This window comes from Oryctolagus cuniculus, chromosome 2, assembly GCF_964237555.1.
Source record: "Oryctolagus cuniculus chromosome 2, mOryCun1.1, whole genome shotgun sequence".
NCBI lineage: Eukaryota > Metazoa > Chordata > Mammalia > Lagomorpha > Leporidae > Oryctolagus > Oryctolagus cuniculus.
The window spans coordinates 1,191,236-1,212,945 of NC_091433.1; the positions used below are offsets into that span (position 1 = coordinate 1,191,236).

Consider the following 21,710-nt stretch of genomic DNA (forward strand, 5'->3'; position numbering starts at 1 on the left):
ACTCCCCAAGAGGCTGCAACAGCAGGAGCTGTGCCGATCTGAAGCCAGGAGCCAGGAGCTTCTTCTGGGTCTCCCACTCGGATGCAGGACTCCAAGGACTTGTGCCATCTTCTGCTGCTTTCCCAGGCCACAGCAGAGAGCTGGATCGGAAGTGGAGCAGCCAGGACTCGAACCAGCGTCCATATGGGATGCCAGCACTGCAGGCGGCGGCTTTACCCACCACACCACAGCGTCGGCCCCTCCCATGCTATTTAGACATATAAGCTACGGAGGGCAGCAAAATTTCAGATAATTAAAAAAATGCAATACTGGCCGGTGCCGCGGCTCACTAGGCTAATCCTCAGCCTTGCGGCGCCGGCACACCGGGTTCTAGTCCCGGTCGGGGTGCCGGGTTCTGTCCCGGTTGCCCCTCTTCCAGGCCAGCTCTCTGCTGTGGCCCAGGAGTGCAGTGGAGGATGGCCCAAGTGCTTGGGCCCTGCACCCCATGGGAGACCAGGAGAAGCACCTGGCTCCTGGCTCCTGCCTTTGGATCAGCGCGGTGCGCCGGCCGCAGCACACTGGACGCGGCGGCCATTGGAGGGTGAACCAACGGCAAAGGAAGACCTTTCTCTCTGTCTCTCTCTCTCCCTGTCCACTCTGCCTGTAGAAAAAAAAAAAAAAGCAATACTTAAAACCCACGCTTTCCAGAAGTGCTCAGTTCCTTCGCACTGCAGTCAGCGCGCGGTTGCTTGCCGTGCAGGGGCACCGGCACACCATGAGCCCAGGCGAGACCAGGCCGCGGCAGCCACTCAGTGGCTCTCAGAAGTGCAGCTTCGCACATTCGCAAGCAAAGCTAGCGTTCTGGGAATTCTCGGCGGCTCCAACCACGCACTAGCGCGTCCTTAAACCACCCCATCTCTCCTCTTAGGGCGAACGAAACTGCCTCCCAGGCCTCCTGCTTGGAGGTGGAGCAGTGCCAGGCCCCGGTGCCTGCCCCCACACCACCCTCCTGCCGGGGGCCACTGAGTCCAAACATCAACTCCACGACGCCCTGGACGCCCTCGCCCCTGCTCGCCCACGTAACAGAAACCATGTCCCACATTTCAGCTAATCACCGCGCTCTGCCTGCCGAACGTGGAGCCCCAGTGGTGGCCGTCGCGGCCTCACCCTTGCCCACAATGCCACCGGCTTTCCCGGACCACACAGAGACCACAGCGAGACCCAGCTGCCCGTGCACAGCCACTGCCTGTGAAACCACCTTAAGAGACAGACGAGTACCAGGCTGTCCCAAGGAAGGCGCTCTGGGGGGGCGGGGAAGGGGGGACCCAGTGCCTTCTGCAGTCGGGGCACCCTGGGCAACAGCGTGGTGTGCGGGCCCGGCCGAGCCAGCCTGACTCAGCACTGCCCAGCATCCCTCCCAGGGCTTTCTGAGCCTGGCTCGGGGCCAGGCGCCTGCCGGGAGAGCGACCTGGCCCTGGCCTGGCCGGTGAGCAATGGCCTTCCGGTAGCTCATCTCAGAGACAAACATGCCCTTCCCAGCATCCACGCGCCGCCTGGCCACAGCTGGGCACCCAGAATTTACGGGATGTAAGCCGATCAGTTAGCAGCCTGGCTAGAAGCTACCGCTCAGATCCCAAGCCAGGACAGGGTGGATGCCTGGCGCAGGGAGCTAACGGACTGCAGGACAGCAGCCCACTGCCCATACGACACAGAGCAGGGAAATGAAGGCTCTCGCAGGCCACGCACCCGTCCGGATCCCGCAGCGGGGAGGGCCCAGGTCATGGAAGACCCTGCCCATGGCGCTCCGGGCCTCAGGGGCTGCTGGCTCCATGTCACCCCTAATTCTTATCCATCAAGGTGGAGCCTTACAGGGAAGACCAGACTGCACCTCGTTGATACGCACTGGGGGCCATCCAGACACAAACCCGGGCCTCTGCCCCTTCCCCCTGGGACCTGCCCTGCTGGCCACTCACTTCAAGGTGCCACCCCATCAGCAAGGTGGTCAAGGCACAGAGGGCCGGCCCAGGGCCCTGGGAAACCCACAAGGAACCTGAGCACCGATCAACGCCCCGCGGGCTGAAACAGAAAACTCGACACACAGCGTGCACAAAGCCCAAGCTTCGTGCTGCCCAGCTGCCTGGTCCCACAAACACGCCGCCGGGTGTGCACCCAGGCTGGCCGGCTTTGCCAAACCCTTAAATTCATCCATGGGGACAGGGGTTGCCGTGCAGCGAGTTAAGCTGCCACTTGGAGCACCCACCCCCCACATCCAAGTGCCAGCATTGAGTCCCAGCTCTGCTTCCAACCCAGCCTCCTGCAAACGTGACCAGGAGGCAGCCGGGACGGCTCAGCACTCGAGTCTCTGTCACCCCCCAGCCACACAGGAGACCCAGGTGGAGGGTGGGTCTCCTGCTTTGACTGGGCCCAGCCCTGGCTGTTGTAAGCATCTTTCAAATAAATAAAGATTTTAAAAAAAGGCACACACATGGGGAAGGCGCTTGGTGCAGCAGCTGGGTTGGTACTCAGGACACCCACGTCCCGTGTCAGAGACCCTGGGTCCAGTCCCAGCTCCGCTCTGATTCCTGCTTCCTACGGATGCAACCCCAGGAGGCAGTGGTGATGAGTCCCTGCCTCCTGGGTGGGAGACTTACATTGAATTCCAGGACTCTGCCCTCGGCCCTGGCTGTTGTGGACATCTGGGGAGTGAACCAGCAGATGGAACACACACACACTCTTTCTCTCTGCCTTTCAAATAAATAAATGAATAAATAAAACATAAAAGCAAAGCGCCCCCCAGGCAAGTCTCTGGGGTGCTCTTGGCAAAGGTCACCTCATCTCTGATCTGAGCCTGGAATTACACAAAGTTCCCAGATAAACGTGAAGCAGACAGGAGCATTCCCTGCAAACAGGGGCCCCGGGGACAGATGGAGAGAGCTCTGTGGGGCGCACGGCTGAGCACGGGGACCAGCCAGCAGGGGGACGTCCCCAGTGTCACACATCACGGGGGCTCTTACCGTGCTCTGTGATGATGGCTGAGAAACCCCAGCGGGGTCGGGTCTGCATCCCGGGCCCCCTCCCCCACGCCAGGACGTCTGCGCCCTTCCTGGAGACCAGGTTTTCTCCACCAGTCGGATCCGTGCAGTCAGAACCAGCACAGGTACCCTGGTTTCGGTGACGTCACCAGTGGAGCCACAACACCCCGCCTTCTCCAAGAGCCACTGTGTCTCGAGCAGCGGAAGCGGGAGCCAGCAGCAGCGGCGAGGACACAGGTGACGCCTCCCCTGCACACTGCCCCGTCCACGCAGCCCGCAGAGCCACGGGACACACGGGCTTCTCATCACGGAAAGTCACACTGGGGTTTAAGAGATGGGTTTCTATAAAACGAATGGGAATATAATGTGCACATGTCATTTTAATGTTAAACTATTGTATTATTCATCGGGTATTTTTAACTCAGGTCGCTATTAATGATTCAGGTATCAAAATTTATGTCATCTGAGGATATTTTAAGCATTTTCAATTGCTTTCTTAAAAAAAGATTTATTTTATTTATTTGAAAGGCAGAGTTAGAGAGAGCTCTTTCATCGGCTGCTTCACTCCCCAAATGGTCACAATGACTGAGCCAGGCCAAAGCCAGGAGCTTCTTCCAGGTCTCCCACGTGGGTGCAGGGCCCAAGCACTTGGGCATCTTCCACTGCTCTCCCAGGCCACAGCAGGGAGCTGGATGGGAAGTGGAGCAGCCGGGACTGGAACCGGCGCCCATATGGGATGTCAGCACTACACGTGGTGGCTTTCCCCACTGTGCCACAGCGCCGCCCCTCCAATTGCTTTTAGAACTAATGGAACAATAAGTAATTTTTAGTTCAGAATGTTTTCCACCGCGCCGCAGTGCACAAGGAGCTCAGCGTCCAGTTTTCAGCCGGAACAGGGTTAAACCAAAAATGCAGTTTGAACTGTACATCTAAATACATAAATGAAAAACAAACCCTAAGCGAGGGCAGCAGTGTCCCGCACACGCGTGCTCCTCCCACGCCAGCATCCACCGCCTCAACTCTCCCAGGCCCAGAACCTTCCGGGGCCTGGCTTCCTGCTCGCCCGTGCCAAAGTGTGTGCTGTTAGACTGGAAAAAGAGGCATGAAATCCGATCCCTGATCCGAGGCAGAATTCCGAGCTTGGGTTTGGAGGATGAAAAGCTGCTGGGGTGAGGTACCACAGTACTCGACGCCTTTAACAGTCAAAATGCTTAACTCCAAGGAGAGAGCTCGGGCTGGGGACAGCCCAGGTTCAGGCTGCCGGCAGAGCTGGGGTCCCAGCGAGAGCCACGGGCAGGGGGTGGGGACAAACAGCAGACAGCAGGCCGATAAGGGAATAAGGGACAGCAGCAAAGCCAGTGAGGTCTGGGAGGCCTGTCCCCCCAGCACACAGCTTGGTGCCGGCTCACTAGGACTGGTCATTTCACCGACTTCCACCCCCGGGGCTCGCCGGGACAGCAGCCGGAAGACAAGGGGCAGGATTCTTAATTCTGGGCAGCAGCGACCAGGCGGGGTCACTCTGCACTTTTAAAGTCTTTTCCTAAACTGGACGCAGCAGAGCCCCGCTAAGCGGCCAGGCTGCAGAGACCGGGCGGTCAGCGGCTCCCGTTCCCTCCCGCTGCGGCCAAGGCCTCCCTCCCCGGGTTTCAGAGCCACCACGCTGTACCTCCTCACCTGCCCCTGCGAGAAACACTAACCACGCCGCTGCCCACCCCCGGACGACCTTCTCAGGACTGTTTTTTCCCTAAACGGGCGAGAAAAAGTCACTGGAACGCAAAGCCACCGCCTGCCCAGATGCGCGGTGCAGAGGCCGCAGAACTCAGAGGCTCTCCTCCGAGGGACTGCGCCAGCGCCGCACGCTGCAGGCGTGGCCAGGCGCGGGCGAGGCCACGAGCCGCACCCGGCGCCCGCGCACACGGGAGCCACCCCCGACCCCCGACGAGGAGGTCGGCACCCGCGCGCCCCTGGCGCGGGCCAAGGCCCCACGCACCGCGCCCTTAACCCACACAAACTCAGACCCAAACTTCAAAGGCCACGAAGGCGCGAGAGCTCCGGGCCCCTGGGGTCGCCCGAGCCCACCTGCTGCTTCTCCCGGGTGCACCAGAGAGGCACGGATTCTAGGGAGCCCCTGCCCTGGGCGCACCAGAGAGGCACGGATGCTAGGGAGCCCCTGCCCTGAGAGCTCCGTCACGGGGAACAGGGGGCTGGGACCCGACCGACAGAAGTGGCTAGCTGCGGGGGGAGGGGGCAGGCTGCGGGCCCGGCGGCGACGCGGAGGCTGGCCGCGATCCCGCCCGCGGTCGCCGCAGTGACTCCACCCGAGCCGTGCCCCGCAAGACCCCGCGCCGTCCCCCAGCGTGCCGCGCCTGGATGCGGAGGGCGCTCCCAGGACCGCGCGCCCGACCCCTCGCGCCGCGGCGGATGCCAAGCCCCACGCGGGCGGCGGGGACGCAACGCCCGCAGTGCGACTGGCGCAGCCGCCGCGGCCCGGACCCCGACCCCGCGGAGCTGGGAGGGGCGCGGCTGCGGGGCCCGGGCAGAGGGGAGAAGGGTGGGGACGCGAGCTGGGCGGAGGTGCGGGAGGCCCGGCACTGAGAAATGGGGGCTCCCCTGGAACCGGGGAAGTGGGGAGCGGGTCTGATCAGAGTGCGGAGGGAGGCTGGGAGGGCGCTTCCCGGCCCAGGACCAGGCGGGGGATGGGGAGAGGGCCAGCCCCGGTGCGGGGAGGGCGACCCAGGAGAAGTAGTGAGGGGTCTGCTTCGGCCCGCGGGCCGGAGACCCCCAGGTGCGAGCCCAGGTCTATTCGACACCCGGCTAGGAGGGGGCCCCGCTCCGGCCGCAGGCGCGGGGGAGGGCAACGCACCCAGGCCGCAGAGTGAGGGTAAGGGGTCCGTCCGGGACCCACGCTCGGGAAGCGGGGTTTGGGCCGTTCGCGGGCAGGGCGAGGAGCAGAGGGGAGGCGAGCCGGGGGGACGGCGCTGGCCACCGGCAGGAGGTCACCACTCCCTGCGGGTGGAGCAGAGCGCGGGGCGCGGGGGCGTCCGGCCCGGGGCGGGGGCCGCTCACCTTGGGTTTGTACAGCCACTTTCGGAACCTGTTCATCATCGCCGCGCCTGCCCCGGCCGGGCGCCGGCCGGCCCTCGCCCTCCGCAGCGCTGCGCCCGGGCCGGGCCGCGGCGCGGGGCGAACGCGGAAGCAGGGCCGGAGCCAGGCCGGGGCCCCGCGCGGCCCGAGGGCAGCTGAGCGCCAGCAGAGCGCGGGGCTGCCAGCGGCCGGCGGGCAGGTGCGTGGGGCAGGTGCGCGGTGCAGAGGATGCTCGGCCAGCGGCGCCGGGCAGACCCGCAGACCTGCGGGCGGGCGGGCGGGCGCACAGCGCGCACGGGCCGACGCGGGCACGGGGGCGCGCGGTCCTCGCGGCCCGCGGACACCCCGCGCCTCCGCCGGTCACGGCTGCCCCGCGCCGCACATGCGCCGAGGCGCCGCGAGCCCCCGGCCCGCCGCGAGCCGCGGGCGGGGCCGCCGGGCCGAGGCCGCCCAATCCCCGCGCGGCGCCGCGCCCCGCCCGAGGCGCGCTCCCCGCAGGCCGGGCCCGGACTCCACGCCCGGCGCGCGGCGCGGGGGCGGGGCCTGCGCGCGGCGCGTGGCGGGGCTTGTAGTCCCCCGCGGGGGCGGGGCGCCCGCCGTTGCTAGGTGACGACGCCCCAACGACGCGCCCCAGTCCGGCGGCTGCTGAGGTCTTGGGCCACCCCGAGAAAGTCGAGAAAAGTCGGCGGCAGCCAGCGATCGCCGGGGCGCCCGGCTCCCGCGGACCCGGGGAACCTCTGCGGCGGCAGGCGGAGGCGCGAGGGGCTGCCCGGCGGCCGGGAGCGGGCCGACAGGTGAGCGTGCGGCTGCGGGTGCGGCTGCGGGTGCGGGACGAGGAACAGGGGCCAGGCGCGCCAGCCCCTCTCTCTTCCATTCGGCGACTTTCTGTCACCTGCAAGCGGGTTCCGTCTTGCTTGCTTGTTTTTTTTTCCCCCCCGCCTTGAGTACAGTTAATGTTTGAATCGGCACAATAAACAGCGCTTATACACACACACACACTATATATACATACATATATATATATATATATATATATATATATGCCGTCGTCACTGCTTTCCCCAAGGGGTGCCCTAAGTTGAATCTATGAAGACATTCACCAAAATCTGAGTACCTGTTACGAGTCAAGCAGAGCGCCAGAAACACACACGCGTCTTCCCCTGAACCTGAGGCTTGAATGGGGCTGGGGCGCTTTGGCTGCAGCAGGCGGAGCCCACCCCCCCCCGCCCCCCCAGCTCACTCACACGCAGTTTCCCTGCACCCGCCAGAGCTGTTCCTCCCCACCTGTTCTTCCCCGAACCTGCGCCCAGCCCCTCCTCTGAAGACCACCATCAAAGCCATTCTCGACCTCGATGCTGCCAAGTCCGGTGGTCAGGGCTGAACTCTCCCTCTCCCTTGAACGTGAGCCGGTCACCCAGCTGACCTGGAGACACACGGTCTCACGTGCCTGGAGCGCATTGCACCTGCCACTCCTCTTCCTCCCCTCCCCCCACCCTGCCCCCGCACCTGCTCCTTCTCAGTCTCCTTGACAGCCTGACCCTGGGGGCCCAGGACAAGGTCCTTGGAAGCCGCTCCATCCACCCCTGCCCTGGGTGGTTTCCTCCAGTCACGTGGTTTGGCAAACAACCACCCCAAACCTTGCAGTCCCTGCCTGAACCCGGGGCCTCCAGACCCGTCTATGTCTTCTCCACTCTCTGAACACCTTAACAGATCCCTTCAAATCCAGCTCCAAGCCACTCTCAGTATCTCTGGGTAAAGTGTGCCCCTCCTTGAGTCGGGTACTGGGGCAAGCAGTTAAGACACCTGCGTCCAGTGAGGGTCAGAGTACCTGGGTTTGCCTCCCAGCTCTGGCTCCTACCCCACCTCGAGCGACTGGGTTCTTGGCACCCATGTGGGAGACCCAGAGTGGACTCTTGACTTTGGCCCAGCTGAGCCCCCTCCGTCGGTTGCAGGCATTCGGGGAGTGAACCCACAGATACAGCCTGGCTTGCTCTCTTGCCCTCTCCGTGGGCTGGCCCGTAAGATCTGAGTAGACATTCGGCCGACGCGTCCTTGCCTCCCAGACGTGGGGCAGCTGTGTGTGCTGAGGCTCCCGTCTAAGTCACCGTTTGAAGTTGTGCTCAGGACACAGGCTCACTCAGGGAAGTGGCTGTGGCAGTTAGGGTTAGGACCAGCCCCGTGTAACCAAGCATCCCCACACTGGCTGGCGTTATGGCACAGCAGTTAGAGCCACCGCCTACAATGCCAGCATCCCACATGGGCGCCCATTCCTACCCCGGCTGCTCCACTTCCCATCCAGCTCTCTGCTGTGGCCTGGAGAAGCAGCAGAAGATGGCCCAAGTTTCTGGGCCCCTGCACCCACGTGGGACACCCGGAAGAAGCTCCTGGCTCCTGGCTTCTATCTGGTCCAGCCCTATCCATTGTAGCCATTTGGGGAGTGAACCAGAAGATGTAAAATCTCTCTCCCTCTCCCTCCCTCTCTCTCTCTCTCTCTCGCTCTCTCTCTTTCTCTCTGTCTCTCCCTCTCCCTCCTTCTCTTGCTCTCTCTCTGTCTCTCCCTCTCTCACTCTCACTCTTACTCTCTCTTTCTCCCTCTCTCTGTCTCTCCCTCTCACTCTCTCGCTCTTTCTCCCATTCTCTCTCTGTCTCTCTCCCTCTCTGATTCTCCTTCTCCCTCTCTGTCTCCCCCGTCTGTCTCTCTCTCTCTCTCTCTCTCTCTCTCTCTGTCTCTGCCTCTCCCTCTCCCTCTCTCTCTCTCTGTCTCTCCTTCTCCCTCTCTATCTCCCCACCCCATCTCCCTCTCCCTCTCCCTCTCTGTCTCTCCCTCCCCCTGTCTGTCCCTCTCCCTCTCCCCCCTCCTTCTCCCTCTCTGTCTCCCCACCCCGTCCCCCCGTCTCTCCTTCTCCTTCTCTGTCTCCCTACCCCATCTCCCTCTCCCTCTCCCTCTCCCTCTCCCTCTCCCTCTCCCTCCTTCTCCCTTTCTGTCTCTCCTTCTCCCTGTCTCTCCCTCTCTGTCTCTGTCTCTGTCTCATCTAACGGCTGGATCCAGATTGCAAGGCAGTGGGCAGGCTGGTCCCAGGAGGGAGAAGCAGGCTGGCTCACACGCTCTGGGGCCCCTCTACAAGATTTGCTGAGAAGAGACAAGCTTTGGTCCAGCCCACTTTTACCGTGGAGTCCCGGGTAGTGGAGTGCCAATTCCGACCAGCGGGGGCAAAGCATCAGTAAGCTCGGGAGTTAAGCCCACTTCCCACGCTGACAACGTTTCACCGTTGAAGCCACGCTGGGCATGAGCAGATGAGTGAGTGAAGGAAGCAGCAAGCAGGCACTGCAAGCGGGCGTCAGAATCGGACGAACTCAAAGGCGGGACTACTGCGCATCCCTCGGCTAACCTCTGTGGGGATTCGGCATGCAAACGTGTCTGTTCCTCATGTCCACCCTCCTGGAGCACCTGCCCTGTGCCACGTGTGCAGGTGGACATGAACCCTTAGGCCTGCCTGCAAGCCCCATGTGGAACCTGGCTCATCTGCTCCTTCCGGTTCATCCTGTCTAGGTCGCCGGAGGGCAGAGCTTGGCACGCTTCTCTTGCCTCTCCATGACCTACGGCACCAGAGGGCTCCTCAGCTCCTGCCTTCCTCAGAAGGTTCCAGGCTCTAGGACCGCCAGCTCCCGCCAGGCACACACCGACGGTCCCGCTCCCAGGAGTCCCATGGCCTGCCGGGCAGCGCCGTGTCCCCAGCAGGTTCCGGACACTGGGGCAGGAGGCCCCTCCCAGGGCACCCCCTGCAGCGTGACTGCTTGTCTCTATTGGAGCTGAGTTAGCCTCAGCTCTTCTTTCCCCGTGCCAGCCCTGTTTCCCTTTCATGTTGGTGAGGGGTCTTGTCACGGGGCTCCCGTGAGCCTCAGGCCCTCACACAGCTAGGAAGTCTCCCCTGGGGACGGGGCGACTGAGCCCCACCCCAAACCCAGCCCAGGCGGAAGCTGTCCTCTCACCTCCTCATAAAGGGTCATCGGGACACCTGCTGTCTTCCAGTTAGATGAGGCAGCAAAGCTGAATAGTGCAGCACGGACTTGTGACGTTCTGAAACAGCCGTGGAAAGAGAAGCTGGGCGACCTCCGTGCACACCTTATAGAGAAGCTGGGGTGATCCCGTGCACACCTTACAGAGAAGCTGGGTGATCTCCATGCAGACCTTATAGAGAAGCTGGGTGATCCCGTGTGCACCTTATAGAGAAGCTGGGCAACCTCCGTGCGGACCTTATAGAGAAGCTGGGCGACCTCCATGCGGACCTTATAGAGAAGCTGGGTGACCTCCGTGCACACCTTATAGAGAAGCTGGGGTGATCCCGTGTGCACCTTATAGAGAAGCTGGACGACCTCCGTGCACACCTTATAGAGAAGCTGGGTGACCTCCGTGCAGACCTTATAGAGAAGCTGGGGTGATCCCGTGTGCACACCTTATAGAGAAGCTGGGTGATCTCCGTGCACACCTTATAGAGAAGCTGGGTGACCTCCGTGCAGACCTTATAGAGAAGCTGGGGTGATCCCGTGTGCACCTTATAGAGAAGCTGGGTGATCTCCATGCAGACCTTATAGAGAAGCTGGGTGATCCCGTGTGCACCTTATAGAGAAGCTGGGTGATCTCCATGCAGACCTTATAGAGAAGCTGGGGTGATCTCCGTGCAGACCTTATAGAGAAGCTGGGGTGATCCCGTGTGCACCTTATAGAGAAGCTGGGGTGATCCCGTGTGCACCTTATAGAGAAGCTGGGTGATCTCCATGCAGACCTTATAGAGAAGCTGGGGTGATCTCCGTGCAGACCTCATAGAGAAGCTGGGGTGATCCCGTGTGCACCTTATAGAGAAGCTGGGGTGATCCCTGTGCAGACCTTATAGAGAAGCTGGGCGACCTCCGTGCACACCTTATAGAGAAGCTGGGGTGATCCCGTGTGCACCTTATAGAGAAGCTGGGGTGATCTCCGTGCACACCTTATAGAGAAGCTGGAGTGATCTCTATGCAGACCTTATAGAGAAGCTGGGTGACCTCCGTGCACACCTTATAGAGAAGCTGGGGTGATCCCGTGTGCACCTTATAGAGAAGCTGGAGTGATCTCTATGCAGACCTTATAGAGAAGCTGGGCGACCTCCGTGCACACCTTATAGAGAAGCTGGGTGACCTCCGTGCACCTTATAGAGAAGCTGGGGCGACCTCCGTGCACCTTATAGAGAAGCTGGGGTGACCTCCGTGCACACCTTATAGAGAAGCTGGGGTGACCTCCGTGCACCTTATAGAGAAGCTGGGGTGACCTCCGTGCACACCTTATAGAGAAGCTGGGGTGACCTCCGTGCACACCTTATAGAGAAGCTGGGGTGACCTCCGTGCACCTTATAGAGAAGCTGGGGTGACCTCCGTGCACACCTTACAGAGAAGCTGGGTGACCTCCGTGCACACCTTATAGAGAAGCTGGGGTGACCTCCGTGCACCTTATAGAGAAGCTGGGGTGACCTCCGTGCACACCTTACAGAGAAGCTGGGCGACCTCCGTGCACACCTTATAGAGAAGCTGGGGTGATCCCGTGCACACCTTATAGAGAAGCTGGGGTGACCTCCGTGCACCTTATAGAGAAGCTGGGGTGACCTCCGTGCACACCTTATAGAGAAGCTGGGGTGATCTCCGTGCAGACCTTATAGAGAAGCTGGGGTGACCTCCGTGCACCTTATAGAGAAGCTGGGGTGACCTCCGTGCACACCTTATAGAGAAGCTGGGGTGACCTCCGTGCACACCTTACAGAGAAGCTGGGCGACCTCCATGCACACCTTATAGAGAAGCTGGGGTGATCCCGTGTGCACCTTATAGAGAAGCTGGGGTGATCTCTCTGCAGACCTTATAGAGAAGCTGGGTGATCTCCGTGCAGACCTTATAGAGAAGCTGGGGTGATCCCGTGTGCACCTTATAGAGAAGCTGGGTGATCTCCATGCACACCTTATAGAGAAGCTGGGTGATCTCCATGCAGACCTTGTAGAGAAGCTGGAGTGATCTCCGTGCAGACCTTATAGAGAAGCTGGGGTGATCCCGTGTGCACCTTATAGAGAAGCTGGGCGACCTCCGTGCAGACCTTATAGAGAAGCTGGGGTGATCCCATGTGCACCTTATAGAGAAGCTGGGGTGATCTCCATACACACCTTATAGAGAAGCTGGGTGATCTCCGTGCAGACCTTATAGAGAAGCTGGGGTGATCCCATGTGCACCTTATAGAGAAGCTGGGGTGATCTCCATACACACCTTATAGAGAAGCTGGGTGATCTCCGTGCAGACCTTATAGAGAAGCTGGGTGATCCCGTGTGCACCTTATAGAGAAGCTGGGTGATCTCCATGCAGACCTTATAGAGAAGCTGGGGTGATCTCCGTGCAGACCTCATAGAGAAGCTGGGGTGATCCCGTGTGCACCTTATAGAGAAGCTGGGGTGATCCCTGTGCAGACGTGCAGACCTTATTTTTGAAGCCGAACTGCTTCTGATAAAAGCATAGTCAAGGGCGCTAGGTGATCCTTTCACAGTTTCACACCAGGCTTTTCATGCCACGAGCGTTTCTTTTTTTCGAAGTTCTGTTTATCGTCAGTTTACTTGAAAGGCACAGAGACAGAGCTCTTCCATCCACTGGCTCACCGTCCAGATGCCTGCAACAGCCAGGGCTGGGCCAGGTCAAAGCCAGGTGCCCAGAGCCCAGCACTGGCCTCCCTGGGCCGCAGGGACCCAAGGGCTTGGGCCGCCGCCTGCTGCCTCCCAGGGTGCGTGTTAGCAGGGAACTGGAGTCTGGAGTGACCATGCCAGGACGCGGACCCAGGGGCTGCACTGTGGGGGGCAGGAGTCTCAACAGCCAGGCTGAGTGCCCGACCCACAGATATTTTTTTTTTTTAAGATTTATTTTGTTAAGCCGGCGCCGCGGCTCACTAGGCTAATCCTCCGCCTAGCGGCGCCGGCACACCGGGTTCTAGTCCCGGTCGGGGCGCCGGATTCTGTCCCGGTTGCCCCTCTTCCAGGCCAGCCCTCTGCTGTGGCCAGGGAGTGCAGTGGAGGATGGCCCAAGTGCTTGGGCCCTGCACCCCATGAGAGACCAGGAAAAGCACCTGGCTCCTGCCATCGGATCAGCGCGGTGCGCCGGCCGCAGCGCGCCGGCGGCGGCGGCCATTGGAGGGTGAACCAACGGCAAAAGGAAGACCTTTCTCTCTGTCTCTCTCTCTCACTGTCCACTCTGCCTGTCAAAAAAAAAAAAAAAAAAAAAAAAAGATTTATTTTGTTTACTTGAAAGGCAGAGGTAGAGAGAAAGAGGTCTCCTTCTGTTGGTTCACTCCTCAAATGGCCACAGCAGTCAGGCTGGGCCAGGCTGAAGCCAGGAGCCAGGGCGCCATCGGGGCGCGGGGTCCAGGCACCAGGGCACTGCTTCTCCCAGGCACATTAGCCAGGAGCTGGACCGGAAGCAGAGCAGCCAGGGACTCGACGACGGGTGCGCGTCTGAGCCAGGGCGCTGGCCCGCAGCTGTTGCCGAGGTGCTGGCAGATCCCAGCTCCCGCGCTGGGGCAGAGCCCTGCCCAAGGCACTCACGGTGGCTTAATGAAGCTTGGGTGACACCAGAGGAGGCACAGAGAAGGGAGGAACTGGGGGGGGTCTACACAGGTGACGATGTTTGAGTGGGGTGTTGAGGGATGCCCAGGAGCTCAACAAGTAGAGGAGGGAGGATTCAAGGCCAGCAAGAGGCCCAGTGCCCTGAGCTGCAGAGCAGGGGGAGAGGGAGGAGGAAGAGGGCCCCGAGGACTGGTGACCGCAGGCTGTGAAGGGTTAGGACAGACTGAGAGGACCCCGGGTCTCACAGCAGCTGAGAACCTGGGGGGTTTGTTCACGATGCGTGGAGGAGCCCTGGAGCCTCTCCCCACCAAACCTCACCTAGCACCCACAGCAGCTCAGGCTGACAGCCTGGGGTCTCCCTGCCCCTCCCCCCCAACAGCCCAGTCTCTCAGGAGCACCTGCTGCATTCTGGTACTGGTGGGAGGGGCCAGGAGGAGTGGCCAGACTGAGCAGGGTCACCAGGACAGGTCCGCCCAGCCTTTGTGACTGACCTTCCCAATGTCTTTTCCTTCCGCCTTTGCTCGCTGCAAGCCTTGGGATGGGAAGTGGGTGTCTCAGGTTCCTTCCATGGCCCCAGGCTGCCCTGCAGCATTGCTGCTGGCTCCCAGGCTGGGCTGGGGGCCCTGGGCTGCCATGGGCCTGGGACATCCTGCTGTGGCTGGAGTTGTTTTCCGTTTAGGAGTGAGCTAGACTGGAACAAAGAGTCCCAGAGCCGTGCCAGCACAGTGGCCCTGTGTGGCCCTGACATCAGGGCCTGAGGGGACAGGGAGATCACCCACGCTGGGTTGGGGCCAACAGGACAGAGGCGGGGCTAGGGCAGGAACCCCCTGAGAAGGACACCAGGAGTCAGGCCTGGGCAGGCCTGGCAGGAAGCTGTCAGGGAGGGGCTCTGGGTCCTGGACCCCGGCACCAGGTCCCCATCGCAGCAGCATCAAAGCCCCTGGAACAACCTGTCACTGCCCTTGACTCCCCACCCCTAGCTGTCCTCAACCCCATGGGAACGACGTCCACTCTGGGCCTGCCCACCCGTGTTCCCTCCCCAGCCAGCAGAGCCTGGGGCACAGAGAAGCTAGGACACTTGTCTCCAGTAGCCCAGCTGACCCACCACTCAAGCCCGGAGGACTGCACAGCCCCACACCCGGCCTGGCCCAAGGCCACACTCCTCCTGCAGGTGCCCCCGCCCGAGCCACAGGATGGGGACAAGGGGCTGTCCCTTTACTTCCTGTTTTATCGATGGCCCTGTCACTCCCAAGGCTAAAACTAGGCAAGCCCTCAGCGCGTGAGCCAACACTCCATGCACAGCCAGCAATGCTGTTCAGCCACCCATGTCTGCCCTGACTGCCCCCCACCCAGCCCTCCAAGGCCCCAGTTATGCTGTGGCTTTAAAAGGCGCTTCCATGTGGTGACCCCGAAACACAGGGACCAGAATCGCCAAGCCCTGAGCTCACCCACAGAGCAATGCCCCAGAAAAGTGCTTCCTGCCCTAGCAAGACAGCATTGCCCTCCTGGCCGGGCACAGCTCCGTGGACCCTGGTGTCACCAGGCCAGCTCCCCACCCCCGCTCCCACCCCCGCCCCTGCCACACTGAGTGCAAGGCCTGTCACAGGCAGAGGCCCTGCTCTGAATGTGTGGTGTCTGGAGAGTGGGCCAGCAAGAGAAACGGGGCCCAGGCAGGCAAGGGAATGGCCTGGTCCACTGCCCAGCCTTCCAAGGAGCAGGGGTTTCCTGTGAGGGGGTCTGGGGAGGTGGGAGGCGCTCAGGAAGGTAGGCGGGGGCAGGGCGGGCACGGCCAGCCTCACAGGGAGCTCTCCGTCCCGGCGGCAGAGCCCTGCCTCAGCATCTGTGAGCTGTGTGAATGCTCACTCTGGCGTCACCCAGGCCCTCGCAAGGAAGCCAGACTGCCTGGGGGTGGGGCAGGTGCCTGCCAGGGCCAGGCCCAAGGCCGCCTCTTCCCTGGGCCTCACCACGTGGCCCTGGCCGTCCTGATGGTTCGACCAGGCAGCTCACGCCGTCCGCTTGGACCCCACTCACTGGGTTTCCTGGGAGTTGGTCCCCAGGGCCTGTCACTGAACTAGGGCTTTAAGCCCATTGCAGCCCACTTTTCCAAATTCCAAGAGGCTCCTCTAGGGCTCCTTAAAAAGCTCCCTGCTGGCCTGTGTCTGTGCAGAGCCCGAGCTGGGTGCCGAAGCCACCCCTAAGGGAACAGCCCCAGACCAGGCCTTGGTTGTCAGTGGTGCAGGGGCCCAGAGGCCCAGCCAGCGAGGGGTGAAGACACGGGCCCAGGGCGATGTCGGCAGCAGGGGCAGGCGGCCTCCTTCCCCACCATTCAGTGAAACCCACCCAGGGGTCACGCCAGGGGCAGGCTCCCTCTGGTCCAGACCCCCTGGAGCCTCTGCCCGCCATGCTGTGCGTCTGTCACCGTCCAGGAAGTCCTGCACGAGATCCTTGCTTGAGTGCAGCCGCAGCTCCCCAGACCGCATCCACGCCTTTCCGGGCTCACCTGTGAAAGACAAGGCGGGGCCTTCTGGGCTGGTGGGTCTCCAGTGGCTGCCAGGTGTCCAAGCGCAAGGCCCACAGGGCACGTCCACTCAGGAATGTCGCGCTCCGCTCATGGGCTGCCCACGCAGGGGGCCCGTCCGCCTGGAAACCCAGTCCTCCAGTTCTGGCGCGTGGTCTGGCTTTGTGTGTCGCCGCTGTCCTCATGGAATGGCGCTGGACTTTGGGCGTCTTGGAAGTCTCCTGTGACCTGGTCTTGCCCGTTCCCTGGGGGAGTGCCCACCCTTGCCGCCCCACGCCCTCCGTTTGGGCTGTCAGCCACGCTCACAGTGGGCCTCCCGGCAGCTCTTCTCCCCGCCCCCAACCCAGTCCCTTGTTTCCTGGACGCCAGTCTCCCCCGGAGGGCCGGCTGCTGGTTTCCGGGCGTTCCCCTGCTCTGTGCCTGCTCTGTGCCTGGTGTGTCTCCTCCTAGTCCTTTCTTTGCTAGAGTCTTCCGTTCTGCTTCATGTCTGGTAACACCTGGCCACCCTCCTCTTTAAATACGGCGGGGAGTGAGGGTGGGGGGAAGGGGCAGGGTTGGCCAGCCTCAGACCATGGTTTGCTCAGTCCGGCCAAGCCTGCCAGGTCTGTGTCTGGGAGCCGCCCTGCCCCTTGGGCGAGGGACCGAGGGGCCCCTGCTGTGCCCAGAGCACCAGCAGCCTAGCATTCGCTGGCTCCAGGGAGGCCAGAGTTTGCGGAGCGGGAAGCGGCCGGCCGGGAGCCAGAACTGCCCCTGGGCACGTGAGAACCTGTGCTGCTGAGGCCACCTGTTGTCACTGCAGCCAGACCCCTGCCTCCCCAAGCTGCCCCTCCCAGGGCTCCCAGACACAGGCTCTGGGCAGCCAGACTCCCACCGCGCCTGCACTGGACCACTCCGTCTGCGCAGCCCCTCGGGCCCCGGCCTCCCTCGTCTTCGTGGTGGGCACCGGGTGTAAGCCGTGCTTGGGACGCCCTCATCCCATATCAGAGTGCGTGATTCGAGTCCTGGCTGCTCCGTGCTTCCAGTGCAGCTCCCTGCTGATGTGCCTGGGAAGTAACAGATGAGGGCTCATAATTCACGTCCCTGCCACCCACGCGGGAAACCAAGATGGAGTGCCAGGCTCCTGGCTCTGGCCTGGCCCAGCTCGGGGTGTGGCAACCATCTGGGGAGTGAACCAGCAGATGGGAGATTCTCTCTCTCTCTCTCTTCCTGCCTGTCTCCCTCTCCCTCCCTGTCCCCACCCCCGTCTCTGCCACCCTGTCATTCTACCTTTCAAATAAATGATAAATCAACTAAAATAAATAAATGGAGGTTTGGCGGTTTTGAACCTGGGGGCCGCAGGCTGCTCCTTTCCCCTACGTTCTGTGTTAGGTCACCCCCACCCGGGACCTGCCACCCCCAGGCATTGTTGCTGAGCAGTCACCACCCGGGCTGGCCTGAGGGACGCCCAGAGTCTGGCTCACGAGAGGCCTGTGCTGTCCGGCCTGGGCCCTTCCCAGAGGTTGCTGCCGTCCGCAGCCTGGCCGCGAGCCTCAGGCCACAGGGCAGGGGGCAGGAGGCCCGGCTCGGGAGGGTTCAGTTCAGGAAGTGGCCCTCGGGTTTCCAGCTCCAGGTGTCCAGCGCCCACCACCTGAGGCTCCTGGTGACCCAGTGGACTTGGAGGGGCCAATGAGGCCGGCCACCGGGGGTGGTGCAGAGCGTGACCTGTGTTTTCAGGGCCGTGCCCCGGGAGATGGCCTACTACAGGAAGTGCGTGGAGCTGGCCGTCGAGCAGCTGGACAAGTTTCAGCCTGAGAAGGACCACCCGGAGCAGTTCCTGGAGGCCGTGTCTGCCTCGCTGCAGGTAGGGCCCGGGGGCTCAGGGCCCCGGGAGGCGAGTCCACGACACCTGCCTGCCACGTGGCTGTGGGCCTCCCGGAAAACAGCGTGGGCTTGTTTCCTGAGAGCCTGGGGAGTGGCCAGCGACGGTGCCCTCTGTCCACCGTCCCGGGGCCGACACTGCCTCCTGCAGACACGCCCCGGGTCACCCAGGAAATCGGGGAGCAAGGCACTGGCAGCAATGCAAGGACTTGAGGTCACGGGGTGGCTGCGGGCTGAACCAACACAGATACCAGGATTCAGCCCTGGACCCCCTCACCGTGCAGGGGCCACGGCTCCCGTAGTCGCCCAGGCCTCTGACGGGGAGGAGAGGGGCTTGCCCAGGCAGTGAGGACCCCCACACCCCGAGGCCAGCCACGTGCTCCTCAGCCCTTGTCCCCGTATGTCCTGTCTTCTTCTTCCCTGTTGCAAGTCAGGAGGCTGTGGTCTCCCCAGCTGAAGTCCTGGAGCCTGGGAGGGGGGCTGCATCCCAGTTCATGTCACCTGTGGCACCCTGGCCACCACCGCAGCCTGCCCCACTTGGTGCCCCCCACCGCCGACCCAGCCCCAGCCCCACGTCTCTGACCCTTGTGTCTCTTGGCCGTCCAGGGCAGGGGCCCAGAGAGCAGAGGCGTGCACCACAGGGGTCCTGCTGTCAGGATTCTGAGGTCTAGTCCCCCACTGACCCCCCAGGACAGAGCTGCTGGACTGTCACACAGGCCAGGCCCGTCCATGGTCCTGGGACGGCGTGCCTGCCCCAGCCCGGGAGGGTGTCCTAGGCTGTTTTCTGTTGCTGTCACACAGTACCCGAGGCTGGGCCATCTGCAGAGACAGGTTTGCTTAGCTCACTTCTGAGGCTGAAGTCCAAACAGCACGGCACCGGCTCAGGTGGGCCCCCCACCCCCACATCACACCTTGGCAGTTGGTGTCGGGGTGGGACACACGTGCGGGCAGGCTCGCTCGGTCATTACAGCCTCTCTCGCCAGAACTAACCGGGGTCCCAGCCACCTGTGGTTTGCATTTGTGACCCAGGGCCCTCCCATTGGGCCCCACCTCTTGAAGGCTCCGCCACCCTGAGGACCGCACTCCCAACACGTGAATACCTAGGGACGCCCCAGCCAGATCAGAGGGGCCGTGGGAGCAGGAGCGTTCTCTGGGGACGCCTGCCTCTGGTCAGCGCTGCCGCCTTTCTGTGGCCCCATTGTTCCTGTGCCCATATGAGTCGGTCCCCCATGCAGACCGCTCCAGCCAGGGCCCATCCCCAGCTTGAGTGTCACCAGGCCACAGTCAGAGCCCGCCTCCCTTGCCACCTGCAGGTAGCAGCCAGAAAGCCCTGAGGGTGGATGAGTGTGCAGAAGCTCATGGGTGCCGGGCCAGCGCCAGGAAGCCTGGGCCCCTGACTACCAGAAGGGCCGTGGCCTCCAGCTGGGGCTCGGGGGAGGGGCGCAAAGCTTGTCTGCAGAGGGAAGGGACCCCAGTGCTCGTGGCTCCCTCCTCCGCCTCAGCACCCCCTGCCTCCAGCTCCCCTGAGACCCTGAGCATCCACAGAGGCGATGAAAGCCACTGAGGGCCAGGTGCACCCACTCTGCTCCTCTGCCCGCCCAGAGCCCACGGGAAGGCCTCAGTGCAGCCCGCCCTGCTCCTGCCAGCACTGGCCCCTGGCAGAGCAAGCAGAGGGCTGTCCCCTCGCCCGCCCAGACCCCCTTCTGGCAGCCCGACTGACGCCCTGCCCGCTGGCAGCTCTTCCCCCTTCTGTCTCAAACCCTCAGCCTTAGCCCCTGTGTGCCTGAGACTGGGAGCTGAGGACTAACAGCCTCAGTGCTGGAGGCAGGGAGCCCAAGTCCAGGCCCAGCTCCTGGCCAGGCCCCTCCTGCTTTGCCATTCATGGTGGAGCGAAGTGGGGTGGGAGAGAGAGAGACAGAGACAGAGATAGAGACAGAGAGACAGAGACAGAGACTGAGAGCGACAGAGAGAGACCTTCTGAAAACCAGTCCTCAGCACATGGCCCTGAGTTTGCGTCTCTGACCCCTGCCACAGCTCCCAGACCACAGAGCCCCAAGCCGACTCCGCCCCCCACACTGACAGCTCACATCTAGGCCCCCACCTCCCTGCACCAGATCTGTGTGTCCGTTCTCACCCCACCTGTGAGCCAGCTGACCCCAGCCCTGGGACGCTCCGTCGGCTCCTGGCACAGCCCGCGGCAGGGTTTCCTCTCACCCTCTGCTCCTTCCCAGGCGCTAACCGTGCTACATCGGGGCGCACGGGGCTGTACTCCCCTCATCTCTGCGCCCTCCCGGTCACCTCACCAGCCAGCAGCCCTCAGCTCCTCCCCCGAGCCCTGGACTCAAACTCAGGACCTCGCTGGATGTTCTCTGGGCACCTCCAGTGTGACCCACCCAGAAGTGAACGATCCATTGATGCCCCATACTGCCGCTGGCCCCGGCTCAGCCAGCAGCACCTCTGTCTGCCCTTCCTCGGTGTGGGGGAGCCCTGGAGCCCCTGGGGCCCATCTGCCCGTGGTCAACTCCACGGCGACTGCACGTGCCTGCCACTCCACCCATCACGCCCACTGCCAAGCCACCCACTGGCTTCCTCGTTTGCACACTGCCCCTCCACTGCCTCTCCTCCCCCAGGAGCCACAGGGAATGTTCTAGAATGTCACACAGAAGGTTCCCTCCGTGCTCAGAACCTCGCTGCCCTCCCATCACAACCAGAGCAGCAGCTGTGGCCTCGCGGTGCCCCCACCTGGCCTCTCAAATCCGCTCTGCTCTGGATATGTTGGCCTCCTAGTGCTTCTGGAACATTCCACACGCTCCCCCAGATGCCCTGCACTGTGTCTCTCCCACTGGAACACGTTTCCTAAGATTCTGTACTGGGCTGCTCAGCCCATACAGCCCCTGGGCAGAGAAGGGGCACTTTCTATAAGCAAGAAATGATAAAGTGGCTATCTTTGTTACAGAGGGCGAAGAATGTTATAACAAACGGCTTGAGAGTTTTTTCCCCACAATCAGCAGATTATTATTACTTTATTTACTTATTTATTTGAGAGGCAGAGTTTAGAGAGAGAGAGACAGATCTTCCATCCACTGGTTCACTCCCCAAATGACCACAATGGCCGGAGCTGGGCCAACCCGAAGCCAGGAGCCAGGAGCTTCTTCTGGGTCTCCCACGTGGGTGGGAGGGGCCCAAGGACTTGGGCATCCTCCACTGCTCTCCCAGGGGCATTAGCAGGGAGCTGGATCCAAAGTGGAGCAGCTGAGACTTGAACGGGCACCCGTGTGGGATGCTGGTGCCGCAGGCAGAGGCTTAGCCGACAGGTTATTAACAGTGAGTCCTGGCAGTTACCTGCTGGGTCACAATAGGTCGGCCAGCGCTGTGCAATCCCGTGAAGCCCAGCACCCAACACACTGAGCAGACAGGCAGCGGCGGGCAGGGCCAGCTCACCCCAAGGAGCTGCGCCCAGTGCACAGGCAGCTCCTGTCTCAGAAGCAGGGCTGGGCCTCTGCTGTCTGAGTAGAGCCCCTCGGCCGGTAGGCTGTGGTGACGGCAGTGCCGTGGCTTAAACTGTGGCCCCTGAATATGTAGGGGCAGCACGTGGCCTAGGGGTGCCTGCATCCCGCATCA

At 62.3% G+C, this 21,710-nt stretch overlaps 2 protein-coding genes across 3 annotated transcripts in view; one reads left to right on the forward strand and one right to left on the reverse strand.

Moving 5' to 3' along the window:
• The window catches only part of ZFYVE28 (zinc finger FYVE-type containing 28), a 106,234-nt gene extending 99,714 nt beyond the window's left edge, over positions 1-6,520 (reverse strand). The window contains exon 1 of one of the 2 annotated variants that reach the window (XM_051836673.2): positions 6,078-6,517. In XM_051836673.2, coding sequence (XP_051692633.1) covers positions 6,078-6,116 — 39 coding nt within the window. In that variant the 5' untranslated portion in view covers positions 6,117-6,517. Of the gene's footprint in view, positions 1-6,077 lie in introns of both variants that reach the window. The other variant, XM_051836675.2, reaches the window with a different exon arrangement.
• Positions 6,521-6,681: 161 nt separating this feature from the next.
• The window catches only part of CFAP99 (cilia and flagella associated protein 99), a 50,023-nt gene continuing 34,994 nt past the window's right edge, over positions 6,682-21,710 (forward strand). Inside the window, exons 1-2 of the mRNA XM_051836699.2 lie at positions 6,682-6,889; positions 17,946-18,072. Of these exons, the coding sequence (XP_051692659.2) occupies positions 17,962-18,072 (111 nt within the window). The 5' untranslated portion in view covers positions 6,682-6,889; positions 17,946-17,961. The remainder of the gene's footprint in view (positions 6,890-17,945; positions 18,073-21,710) is intronic.